At 33.7% G+C, this 13,579-nt stretch overlaps 1 protein-coding gene across 1 annotated transcript in view; it reads right to left on the reverse strand.

The window, feature by feature from the left end:
- LOC149426195 (uncharacterized) overlaps nucleotides 1-12,852 on the reverse strand; it is a 45,023-nt gene extending 32,171 nt beyond the window's left edge. The window contains exon 1 of the mRNA XM_089642167.1: nucleotides 12,533-12,852. Within this exon, the coding sequence (XP_089498293.1) occupies nucleotides 12,533-12,542 (10 nt within the window). The 5' untranslated portion in view covers nucleotides 12,543-12,852. The remainder of the gene's footprint in view (nucleotides 1-12,532) is intronic.
- Nucleotides 12,853-13,579: the final 727 nt, after the last annotated feature.

Genomic DNA, 13,579 nt, shown 5'->3' on the forward strand with positions numbered 1-13,579 from the left:
AAAATATAAGAGAATCACAAGTACCTACGCCATGAATAATTTAATTATGAAAGTTAACAGCAACAGTAATCGATGGTGGAGAAAGGTTCGATTATAATCAGCGTATCCACGAAGAATGCAGGAGATTTCAGGACGATAGCGGCCGGTCGAACAGCAAAGTGGTTTGGGGGCTGACAAGCAAAATGTAGGTTGCATATCTGCGCAGTGCGCATACAAGATTTGAATTATTGAACCTTGTGACCTCAAAAGTATGTTTATAGGAGTGGGAAAGAAACGGATGGAGTTTTTGTCATTCTAAGAGCTAAAATAGAAAAAAAATATTTTTCAGGTAAGCGCAGCTAGCACCAGTTTACTGAAAATCGGAATTCATGATGTACAGAAAAAAGATTTTATGTTCGCTTCTTTAAAGCGTCATTTGCAGGTAGACTTATTTATGAAAGGCAATCCGAAATGTAATAAGTTCAAATATATAAATAATTTCAGATAGGTTCAAATAAATTAATATTATTTTTTAAACATACAGTCACACAAATCTCCACCTAAAAGTAACTAGCTGCCACAGATTGTAAGACAATGTGCAAATATTATATTCCACGTTTTAGCCATAATGGTAGAATTATACATAGATGCATAATATACCGGTTTATACTATCTTGTTATCTTAATAAAAATACACGATCCGGATTCCTCGATAGTTTTACTAACAAATAATGCACATCGATGTTATCTATTATATCTATCCATAATCTCCTGCGTGAATTTCAGGTCTTACGAGGTCTCGTAGATAACGGCCAGATTAATGAAAACATTAAACAGCGCAAATAAATTTAACACTGCACGAACACGAGCTACTTGAGAAATAAATACCAGATACAACCAAGGACTCAAAACAATATTCTTTTTACGTATTATGGTAATGCCTGCTAAGGGTTAGCCCGTTCTAAGAAGTTGTCAGACCGATAAGCAATGTACTAATTCAATTCATATTTCATATGAAACTCACAAATCCAATTTAATTTATCAGTTTCCTTTCAAATTTACCTGCAAAGAAAGAGAAAAGACACAAATCCGAGTATTCATTAGGATATTTGAGGTTGTTTTCTAAGACGAGATAAATGTGTAGTCTAAGCACGTCCCTTGAACAAGATACTAAAACGAGAATTCCGTAGATATGGGCGGATGCGGTTGATCCGAAGATATCGCCTGATGAAAAACATGACAGGATAGGCAAACCTTTGAAAGGCTCTCTAAAAAACGAAATCATGACTATGCTGCCCGAGGTTACGTTGGGGTAGGCTAGGCTAGGCCTGGCTAACTCAGTCAAGTACAGAGATAAAACTGGGACAAATTAAAATAGTACCTAATTGTACGTATAACCTACAACCTGCAAGACGATATTGCATATTTATTCCGGCCAGATTGTGAATTTAGTGGGAGACGCATAATTTATTTATGCAACGGTAAATGTATTACATACGAAGAACCGTGTAACTTTCTGTATTATTTGTGTTGGCTGTTACGCCCAAGATGAAACGACATACAAGCAATAAAGGAAGGAAGTATACATCTGAACGTCCAAAAACGATGCAACACGACAACTAATTAAAGACTTTTTCACTTTAGCCCAAGGAAAACATTTGGAACTCCTCTAACATCGGAGAAACACAAATAAACAGCGGGGCTAAAATAAATAATGTAAAACTCGTCAAAGATGGACGGACATGGAATAATGAGATGGCGGATTTTAAATTACAATCTTAAGATGATAAAAGTGAATTTGGTAAATAAAAGTAAAGAAGAGGGATGTGGAAGAAAATAAGTCCATTAAAAGGTGATTTTTTGTGCGTATTAATATACATCTATATTGAAGTCAACATGATCTGATAAAATACTGAAATTCAGGGGTATATTTCTCTAGTATTTTTCTATAGGTACGGAGATCAAAAAATCAGATTTGTGATGCAATTTCGTTATGAATATGGTCTACTCGAGTTTCAATAGAGAAACAACTCAAATATTTTCTAGTTTTACAGGGAAAGCATATATTTATTATAACGTACACAAACAAAAAATCTGGAAATAAGTTTTTACAGCGTTAATTTTGTATTTTTATCTACAAATAGTATAAAATAAAGTCGCTATCCGCGTCTGTCTGTTTGTGCGCTTAGTTCTTCTACGCAACGGATTTGGATAGGGTTTTCACTGTCATTCGGAGATTTTTCCAGGAAGGTTTATATATATATCATACATCTACATTATATAAAAAGTAGAGAAAAATATATTTTATGTAATCAAGTCATTGCTAACGCTGTTTTAACCTTATGAGATAAATCAAAATGTTGTATTACGGCATTGTATATCTTGAAAAGGCCTACAGAAAACCTGTAATGGTATGTGTCTATCTCGTAAGGATAACCCCCTGCAACACGCCAACTAGTTAAAATAAGAGATTCACAAGTACCTACGCCACGAGTACATGATTAATTTAGTTCTGAAATTTCTAAAAATCTGTGGTAAGTCAGTCACGCCATTTGCACTATGACATAACTTTAGTGCAATATTTAGAAATCTGAGATAATGTGTACAGAAATAGCCATAGATTTTGTAGTGATATTTGAGTTTGAACGATTAATTATTTTGAACCATTTTTTTAACTACCTACGACTACAAACGGACCAACTTGAACGGTTTTTTTTTTAATAAAACTTGGTAATGAATCGGACTCTGTGGTTTTGAAAGGATGACGATAATTTATATAGGTACTGAAGGATATCCTGTGCGTATAACTAACTTGAGTGCCCCCTTTTGAACACCTGACAAGCAAAGGCGGTTCAGACAACACATTCGGAAACCAAGCAATAATTCATAAATAGAATTTGTTTCCGAATCCAGTCAATTGACGAAGTATATTTTTTGCCAAATGAGTTCACAGTACAATGACAAACTCTCTATCGTTCGTAGGTAAATATGATTAACATACTATGAGTACAATACACGAAGATGAGGATAATTGATTTGAATAACAGAATAATCACGATTTGCATTGTGATGTGATGTGAACTGGCGCAAGATCTATGCGTTTAGCAAATAATTTATGTAAAATAGTGCCACATACTTGCATTCAGCTAGCTCGCTGTTGGCAGGACGGACCATCGAGACGGTTTATAATATTATGTCATTTCTATATTATTATTTATATTAAAGTTCCAACGTATATTGATTCATTTTTATTGGCATTGAGAGTTGCCTTCATTGCGATATGCGATGTAAGCGACGTAGTTTTGCTCGGTGATCTGCAAATTATTTTGCAATTTAAATAAAGCTGAAATGTGTCTCAGCAAATACTATCCAGCGGCGAGCTTTAGCGTCGTGAAAATTTCACACTTTTCTTTGCGGAATTTCTGGGCTAATGCAACAATTTCTATACCAATACAACTTTTTTCTGTGTGCAATGTCGTTTACACTATGAGAAGGTACATTTTAATTGGCAAAATAAAATCAATTCAAATGTTATTAAAAAAACACACACACACACAAGAAGTCATTTGATCCATATTTTTCAATTGTTCAATAAGAAAAACCCTTTATAAAACCCCTTTATTATTCGACTACTCAATTAACAATGCCAATCTAAAAAGAGTTTTTGAATTCAATGACCTTGGAGTTATCTTTGTCTCCAAATTACGCTTCTTGAATCACATTAATAGCATTACCAGTAAGGGATTACAAATGCTTGGATTTATTCTCAGAATCGCTAAAGACTTTAATAACATAAAAACTATAAAATTACTATACACGTCTCTGGTTAGAAGTCAGGTTGAATACAATGCAACCATTTGGTGTCCTCATTTCAACTCTCATTGTTTACAAATTGAAAAAATTCAAAATAAATTTTTACCACAGACATAGGAATTAATAGACGAGAAGATAAAGGCGAGGGGTAAAATCAACTGTTGAAGAACGAAGGGAGTGAAGCTGACTGTGATTCGTCAATAAATCAATCTGACAGTAAATAGGCATCTCGCATTATAATATCACCATTTACTTCTTAAAAGTAAAATCTGCTTTGAATGAATAGACATTTTTACATGGGAGCGCAAATTACTCGCCACGTTATGAACAAATTTGCGAAGTCCAAATTCGGCAAAGTAAGGCAGCTTCTATATTCAGAGCCGTAGTTAGTTTCAGAGTATTTAGTTAACCCATTGGCCTCAAACGACGCATTCCTGGCGTGTGTACGGCGATGTGTCTTAAAATCTAACGACGCCGTCCCGGCGGGTCTGATGTCTGTCGGCTTAAAAACGAAAAGGGGATACATTATTGACATCTGTGTTTAAAATTTTAAATGCCAATCGCTCTGTAGATAATTAAGCATTTATTTCGTAGTAATTGGCAGGACTCCGTTGGTACAATTTTTTCCTGATATTTACGATTGAAATTTTGTTATATTTCAGCTTCATTGAATTTTTTCAAAATGGCGTGTGGTTCGGGAATTGACAAGCTTGTTCGTAAATCGCATGGTGGGCTGCTAACAAGAGCCTCAATGGCAAAAAATATATATTATGGAAATAAGTATGATTAATGTACAACTTTTCTAAATCCAATTTTAAAAAAAAAATGGTTTTTGAAAAAAAATAATTTTCATATCCTCGTTTAATCATATTAATGTATTTTTTTTACAATGCATATGTTTTTTACATACCTTGTTTCAATGTCCAAGTAAATTAAAAAAGATTGTTTCGTTTGCATGTTTAGTTTAAAAGTTATGCAAGATTTAGTACACCACTGCACTTAAAAATTTTGGTACAAAATTAATTCGGATGTGAAGGACAATTTTTTAGCCAAACAATTCGGATGCCAATGGGTTAAGACACTTTTATAAATGTTCATAATTTACTTCCCAGCAACCAACCAGCTTTGTGTTTCGCGTCCAGACGTTTCTCGATGTGATAGTAACAACTGATTCATATTATACGATGTGAATATGCTTAAAATAAAATAAAATAATGCTTATATATGGAATGTAATACGACAATTGGGTTTATTCTCTTTTTTCGCATCTATTTTTACCAGTTTTCATAGTACAAGTAAACATTTTGCCGTGTTATTTCGTAAAATTAACCGATGATGCCTCGACCATAGTTCGCACAAGAATGATGACGTCACGTTTTCAAATTTCACTTGAGGCCGTACGCGAGCCCAGCCGGCTCAATGGAACCGGTATGGGGAGTGGGGATAATACGCTTTTAATCACTTAGGGCAGGTCTACTAATATTCATATGTCTATGATTTTTACGTTTTATTAATTTCAAAATTGGTATTCCTATTATTGAAATCAATTTTGTCAATTTGCGCAGTAAACTTAACTTATCGAAATTATCTGAAAGGCGAAAAATATTTGATCTCCTTTTATTATATAAAGTTGTTCATTCAAGGTTAGACTGCCCTGACACTATAAATTTGCTATCTTTAAATATACATCAAAAATATTTTATTCTACAACAATAACTTCGCTACGAATTCTGTGTTAGAAAGAATACATAGATTGGGCAATGAACTAAGTGATGTCGGTGACATATTTAATTTAAACTTCAATACATTTAAAGCCAAATTAGTCCACCACTTTTTAAATGTAAATAATGTATGAGAAATCTTTATATTTTATTTCGATTTTCTATTGTTTGTTTTATACTGTTGTTAAAAATGAAATTTGTAATTGTTATGTACTTAAAAGCCCAATAGGGCGTCAATAAATAAATAAATAAAAAAAGACCGTTAAATTGCGAGTAACTGGATATTATAAATACTTAAATATAAATGATAAGATTCAACATAATGCTGCAACTACTACTATTCCGATGAATCGCAACCGCAGATTGCAACTATGTCTAAATGCGCGTATAAACACGCGAGCCGAACTGCCGAGCTGAATCACGATTTATGGAAAGAAACGGAGCAACCGCACATAGCGCGAGACGCTGCCTGCGGTTGCTTCGTTCCCGTCCCGCAATTCGTGGCTCGACTCGCGTGTTTGTTTTCATGTCTATACGCAAATAAGGTTATCGTAACACCCATACTATTACATAAGAAACATATTTATCTTTTTTGATTTCAAAGCCTCTGATTATGAATTCTCCAATGAAGCCCTAATAAAAAATGGGAATCTCCACAATTCCAGATGACGATGGTAAAAAGCAGGCAAGAGCATAAAGATATTATCATTAATCTCTTCTTCTAAGTTCTAGTTCATCCACGAACGCTTCTGATAGGTTATAATAACAATACCGATGCTTCTGATGATAATAATAATAATAATTGGATAGCGCCGTTTTTGTGAAAAATCACATAAACGGCGGTGTATTATAGTGCGATCAAAGAAATAAACATATTACTGTAAAATAATAAATTCCAATAATGTATCAGAGCTGTAAAAACCGTTTATCTCAATTAGAGAATTCAGATAAAACGTTTTTATTCGACTAGCCTATTATTAACCCAATTTTGTATATTGTTGCGTAAACGGATAAAAATGAGTATTGCTGATTTATTCAAATTCTGTTAAAAACGGGATTGCAGGCTGTTTCCTGTTAAACTTCTAGTAGGTTATTCCTAATATATCGGAACACGTGTTTACGCATCTGCATTTGCCCTGATAATATATAATGACGAAAAGCGAAAATATAATGATTTTTATAAACACGTGTTCCGACATCGCGATAGTGTATTCCCTTTTTACTAAAAGTTTAACAGATAATCTATCAATTCATTCGAGACAACGTATTACGAATGATTTGGAGAGATTATTTATAAATTAGCAATATTTTATATCAGTAAGTTTTTCCGCGTAGGTACCATAGTTTTCGAGAAAATGATGTTTCAATCATGACACGTTTCAACTGTCCCCACCCTACCTATCTACTCGTCATTTAAAAAGTCAACATCTTGTTCCGAATGATTTACTTTTGATTGTTTCGAAGCCGGTGTTAAAAAAAGGCAAAAATAAAGAAAGATCAATTTGTAACTTTACCCGTTTATCAAAATATTTCATCTTGCCAATTACAGTTTTCTAGCACGAATAATAATTTTATTCTTTTGCATTTAGAGTCTGGAGTTCCCTTGTATAGCCTCGCACACAATGACATTGTACAGCCTTGTAAACGCATACCTCAGAAATAATTAAACGTGTGAAATTAATTATGAATGGATTTTGTATTTCCATTTTTCCATAAAACGACACAAATATTCTAAATCTGAATTAATTATCATGACTATATTATTTATATGGCTAGGTCCGTACAAGGGTGGCTACCGCCTTTACCTACAATAAACAATTATCCAATACCTACTTATAATATGCATAAAAACATAGTCTTTCAACCTCCATCGCGTAAGTGAATACTCACTGATTTTGAGTCGAGAGGTCGAGGGTTCGATTCATTGTAAAAGGCTCTCCGATGGACGGGTTGTTTCACAGAAATTCAAATGTAACATTGTCATCAAATAACCAGAGCCATTTTTTTGTAAGTTAAAATTTTCCCTTTTGAACAAAAGCGGAAGAGGACAAATATCGTGTTGTTAAGTTTGTCAGTCTATTACAATTTGATAGAAAGCTAAAACCAAATACCTTAACGTATTAATAAAGGTCGAAACACATTATTAAAACCCGACGCGACCCGATGAAACGCGATGCGTGTTGAGTCGAATCAAATGTATTGTTTTCTTATGACCAGAAACACACTATGAACATCCGACATGGCGTCGCGTCGGATGTTCATAGTGTGTTTCTGGTCATAAGAAAACAATACATTTGATTCGACTCAACACGCATCGCGTTTCATCGGGTCGCGTCGGGTTTTAATAATGTGTTTCGACCTTAATACCTCCAACTTCTGACATTTCCCATACATTCTGATGGCAACACACTACACTAGCGCCCCCTAGCGGCATGAGCTGTGCGCATCGGTTTTTATATAATAAGGAAGTTGAGTCCATTTTTTTATTTTTTTTTATCAATGTTCGCATTCAAACTTAAATACTGTTTTTTTTTTTTTTTTAGTTTGTTTTCATAATTAAATTAATTCTCAAAGTTTAAATTTTATTAAGCCCGCCAAAACGAGCGGAATCCGAGCGGTAAGAGGCGGGGTGTGGGTGTGACGTCATTCGAACTGTGAAAACCACGTCGCAAGCATTTTGTATGGAAAAATTTTAATTCTTCAACAAGGAATTCCAGTAATTTTTTTACCAATGTTAACCGTCTATTAGAATTGATGTTATTAAAAAAAAAATGATTAAGATTTCATAGTTAAATTAATATTTTAAGTTAGAATATTTGCTTTTCCCGCCCGGTACGGTACTTGTACGGTATTCCCGTCGCTATTTGTTGACGTGCCCCGCGCGAATTCAGGACCACCGCGCAGAAAAGTAAAGACCAAAAGTAAAATAACGGTTTACAGCCCAGTTCACTGTGAGACTTTTCTGGGCGGCCGGCGCGCGGCCTGAAGTGTATCACATGTTATGTGACATGTATAATAATAAAAACTTCTAAGTTATGCAATAAACAACATATTATTATAAAGCACTATACGAATATGTATCTTTAGAAATCCATTTCATATAATAATAACAATAAATACGTACATATATTTGACAAACCCAAATAAACGTTTGGCCTATACACCTCTCTCATCTAAACCGACCATCTCTCATGTAATAGAAAGAGATGCACCATAGGTGATCCGTTGTACGTACAAGTCACGACACATGTGACGTCAGAATTCTTTCGACCAATCGTGGAGCGTATACAGTCTATTGCTATTGAATGCTTTTTCAAGAACGTTTAACTAATTCTAAGAATAATAATATAGAAATATATTTATATATTTATATATTTAGAATCGATATTTTTTGATCTACATGAACATATTTTTTAGAAGTCAAAATATTTTTCACTCAACTTCCTTATTGTGAGATTTTACAAAAAAAAAACAATTTAATAATATATCATTTACAAATATGAATTAATATTACATTTAAATATATTCAATAATTTACCTAAAAATGATTTTTGTTTTGAACATCAACATTGACGAAGATTTATAACTTCAACATGAACACAGAATGCTACAAGGAACTAACATAGCTTTGTTGAATTAACCTTAAAAACTTTATAATAATATTTTTTATGTTATCATCCACTTTTTATGTAATAAACTATGGTGAAATTAACTTAACAACGTTTTTTGTCATCCTGAAAATGACTTGAGTGTTTTTGTTCTTTGTAATTATTACATCCGTAAACTGCACAGACAGAACCTACTTTTGGGACACTTTTTTAATCAATATTGACAAATTATAAAGCGCAAAACACCGCCACCAAGTACTAAATAAATTCAATTTGCCGCCATTGAAAGGAATGTCAAAGTCAATATGTTACATTAGCGCCTCTGGCGGCTTGAGTTGTTGATATTGCCACTATTTCACTGGAGTTGGACGTATTATTAATATAATATAGTATTTGCTAAAACGTACGTAGAATCGGCGACCATTCATAAAACAGAAAATTATTTTATAAGCCGTCGAGAGGCTAAAATTAATAAAATTCAGTAAATTCATAAAATAAAAGGTGGAATCTAAAGTTTTGCAAGCGATCCTGATTTTGTTCTTCAAACATTTTTCAAAGCATATAGACCAATATCGCATCGCAAATAATTCTAACGAGGATAATATTAAAATGCTCGCATGTTCTCCAGAGACCCATCGACATTCAACTGGTTGACAGTGACCTTTCAAATGTCAAAAATACAAAATGACGCGAAACGGCCTTTTGATGCCTTTTTCACACGTGAATTTTTGCGAAACAATTGGACCTAAAAGTTGCTGTTGTTGCCACGGCAGTTTTTACTCCCAATATATCAAGGGCAAAACCCTCTTGTGGCTAATTGTATGTAATCTTAGAGAAAATTCAAAGCCAGACAAATCGGCATAGCAACACTGTATTTATGTCAATGAGCAACACAATCAAATAAGTTTACCACAGTAGAGAACGAATCCCTTTTACCGTAGCGTAACTTTACGACTTCTGATAGTAAATCCTAAATAAATTATGATATTACTCTGTAATTATGATTTCAGATAACAAAAATACGCAGGTATTATTATTTTGACAGCAAATTGCTGTCGAGGATCGCAAAAGGGTTCAATTTAAAAATTGGCATGGTGTTGGCTGTACCATGGAGTAACATGGACATGGCTGAGGGACCACTTATAGACAATTTAACGTATTGTCTCCACTTTCTTTAAATGAACTGTCAAGATTATATCGGTGTGTAACTGACATTGAAGAAGTTAAAAGTCACCTAAAAAAAACATAAAATAACAGTTAGGTTATGTACAATATGTACAAATCATCCAAATATTGTTATTATGTACAGTGTACATCCATATCCATGAAGTGGTACCTAATCAGTCTAATCACTTAACGTGATTACTCGGGGCAATGAAAAGTTTTGGTTGTGTGCATTTAAATTCGGCGTCATTGGAAGACATGAATTGAAACTAGATGCACTTTGTTTTATAAATATTATTTCAGAACAATGCAACGCTCTTCCCGATGATTAAAGTAATGGACACGGATGTAATGGTTTTTAAACAAATCTTTGAAGAATAGTAATGTTCTCCGAATTAATAATGACTATAACGAGTTAGCGAGCTTCTGTTTACTTTGATAGAATTCAGGCATCGCATCGGAGGGAATACGGCACAGCACATAACCACATATTACATAAATATAATATGCACTTACGGAGTAATTGAAGGTCCCCAAGCGTTTGGCGAGATTTTTTTACACAGGGTTAAGCCTTTAACTAAGCGTAAAAAAATATTATAACGATGCATAAAATAGGTTTTTCCTAGCTAACAGAAAAGTATAATGTTTACGTACTTGAAAAGAATAAAATATTTCGTAGTATAAGCTAAATCCTCCATTATTGAAATAAATAACATTTTCCCGCTTAAAATGACGGTAGTGACAGGAATTCAAATATTGTCAGGTTAACTAGGGAATGTATGTCTTTAAAAAAATATTATTTGCTTTTATTTGAAATTTTCACGGCCAAAGGCATTATAGTGATTTATTTTGAGGTATTGTGCCGTGTTGTGCTACCTCCTTCTTTAGCCAGCGTTTCGGTCAGCATTAGTGCCCCTCATCACACATCTGCCCTGATTATTATTTATTTATTAATCTTAAGTTAGCTCACATCTTCGTGTGTGCTAATAGTTTTATAAACATATAAACATGTACATTGTTTGGCAAACATAATCTTTCTTTAAATATTTCAATAAAGTCACAAAAAAAGAAACATTAATAATTGAGATAGACATATTTTCTTAATTCATTTTTGAACGTATTAATATTTTCTATCACAGCAATTTCCTATGGACAATGTAATGCTGTCCAAAACGTTGGCTAAAGGAGGTAGCGCAACACGGCACAATACCTCAAAAATAAATCACTACAATTATTTGCTTTGATAAAATCTCGCACAAATAATAAAAAAACACAAGGGACGAGTGTTCATGGTTATTTTTTCATCTCAAGGGTAAATGAATATACTAGATAGGTCATTGTTTGCGTCAGATAGCAAACATTTGCAAGCAAGGAATTTCAGTATTTTAATAAGGCTAAATGGTGGATCTACAAGTTGTATACATAAATACGATATACCTAGGTAAAAATAAGTGCTATATTATTTCGCGATGCATTAAATTTTAAAAAAAAGCTAGGGGGAAAAATTATTACAAAAATTAGATACACAAATATTTCTATTCAAAATAATCAATAAAGTGAAAACCAGGAGATTGGGGAGTCGAGTAACCCGGGGTACCCCACGATAAACAGTAGATAATATTGATTTAATAAAATAATTAATAATAATCTTGATGGAAAATAAAATTTCTCATCCTGGAATTGAAGTACATATTTCTTTTGTTAAATTTAATTAATACAATTTATAATATTAAAGGGCCACGATAAGTTCCTAATTAGAACGTAAAATACTGCACTGCATAATATTTTACAAGGTGTGCGATCGAAATAATGAGACTATCTACAAGTTTTACCCACAAGTCCACTAAATGACAGATTCGCTAGCAATCATCAGAAGGTGATTGGTTTATTTATGATCAGAAGACACAAGATGATGTGCCGAATACCTTGTAGCCAGGATCTTAGCAATTAAGCGAAACAAAAGAACAAACACAAAACCCAGATAAGTACGAAAAATACTCAACTAACTTCAGTAAATTCAATGAAACTAGCAAGATAACCACCACCCAGATTCTAAAAAAGGCACAATATTATTGCTTAACCTTCTTAATATGGTATTGTTTCAACATATGAAAACAAAACTAGTTTTGTTCACCAAATTACAACCTGTACGCGATGGAAAAAATACACCTATATTGGAGAAAAACAAGAACACAAATTCGGTAGGGGCAAAATGAACTAAATATGTATAAGTTTGTAGTGATTTACCTTCATTCATGGTGAGTTTATTCTCTGCAATTTTTGCCGAAAACTCAAAACAAGCTCACGACTTCAAACAGTGGAAGTTGTTTCTATGACGACCCATGACAAAACTCAACTTGTTCGTTGATTGGCCGTCATCCCACGTGTTATATTGATAAAATTCAAATGGAATGTGTTTGCTAAGATATCGTTTAATCGATTATTTGTAACTGCTTCATAAAAAGCCCACACAAAATATTTTAATCACAATAAAATTGTTTCACCAGCACAAAACATTTGCATTTTCCGTCTTCTGAACCCGTAGCTGGTAGATTTATTTTGAACTTTGTGATGTTTCTGACGTTTGTGTACACAATGTTCAGGTAGGTACTTTCATGAACTTCATATATTAATACAGTAGCTTTCTGCTCGTTGCTATGTCAAATATATATTGAATAAATAAATCAATCGTTAAAGTCATCAGATTAACGTTTACTGATTATTTACCTCTCGATAACCTTTACAATATAAACCACTTTAACTAAGGCTAGGTTCATTCGAGCGGTTTTCATGGCGAAATGTTTAAAAATAATGTAGGCGTTCCGGAGGACAAGAAGATGAATATCTATCTTCTATGTATAAAGAAGAGTGTCTGTGGGTGGGCAGGCGGTCTGGCTTTGTTTATATACAAACTTACAGTTGTAACGGGATTGATAACATTTTAAACACTACACTTGAGCAATTGAAGCAGTCCGCTCCGGGCGCCGATTGCCAAGGCGCCAATGAGCTAAGGAGCCAAGGCGCTTAAAGTACTTAACACCTTGTACAGTGCCCTTGAGGTTTTTTCTAGCGTCAGGCGCCGTTCCTGCCGTTAGGCCGGCCCTGAAGGTGACCGTCTAAATGAGAATTCTAAAAACCGATATCAACCCCTCAAAGCAGAATTTTGATACTTCCTGATAAATTTTACACGGGAAAATTACTATCTACTTCTGATTTTGAAAAACTCTGCTAACCCCCGGGAAAACCCAGGACTTAGCTAGTCTATTTATTATCTAGTTCTATTTTTGTACTTTG

This window comes from Hesperophylax consimilis, chromosome 1 (genome assembly GCF_061612785.1).
Source record: "Hesperophylax consimilis isolate HC1 chromosome 1, BYU_Hcon_1.0, whole genome shotgun sequence".
In the NCBI taxonomy this organism is placed as follows: domain Eukaryota; kingdom Metazoa; phylum Arthropoda; class Insecta; order Trichoptera; family Limnephilidae; genus Hesperophylax; species Hesperophylax consimilis.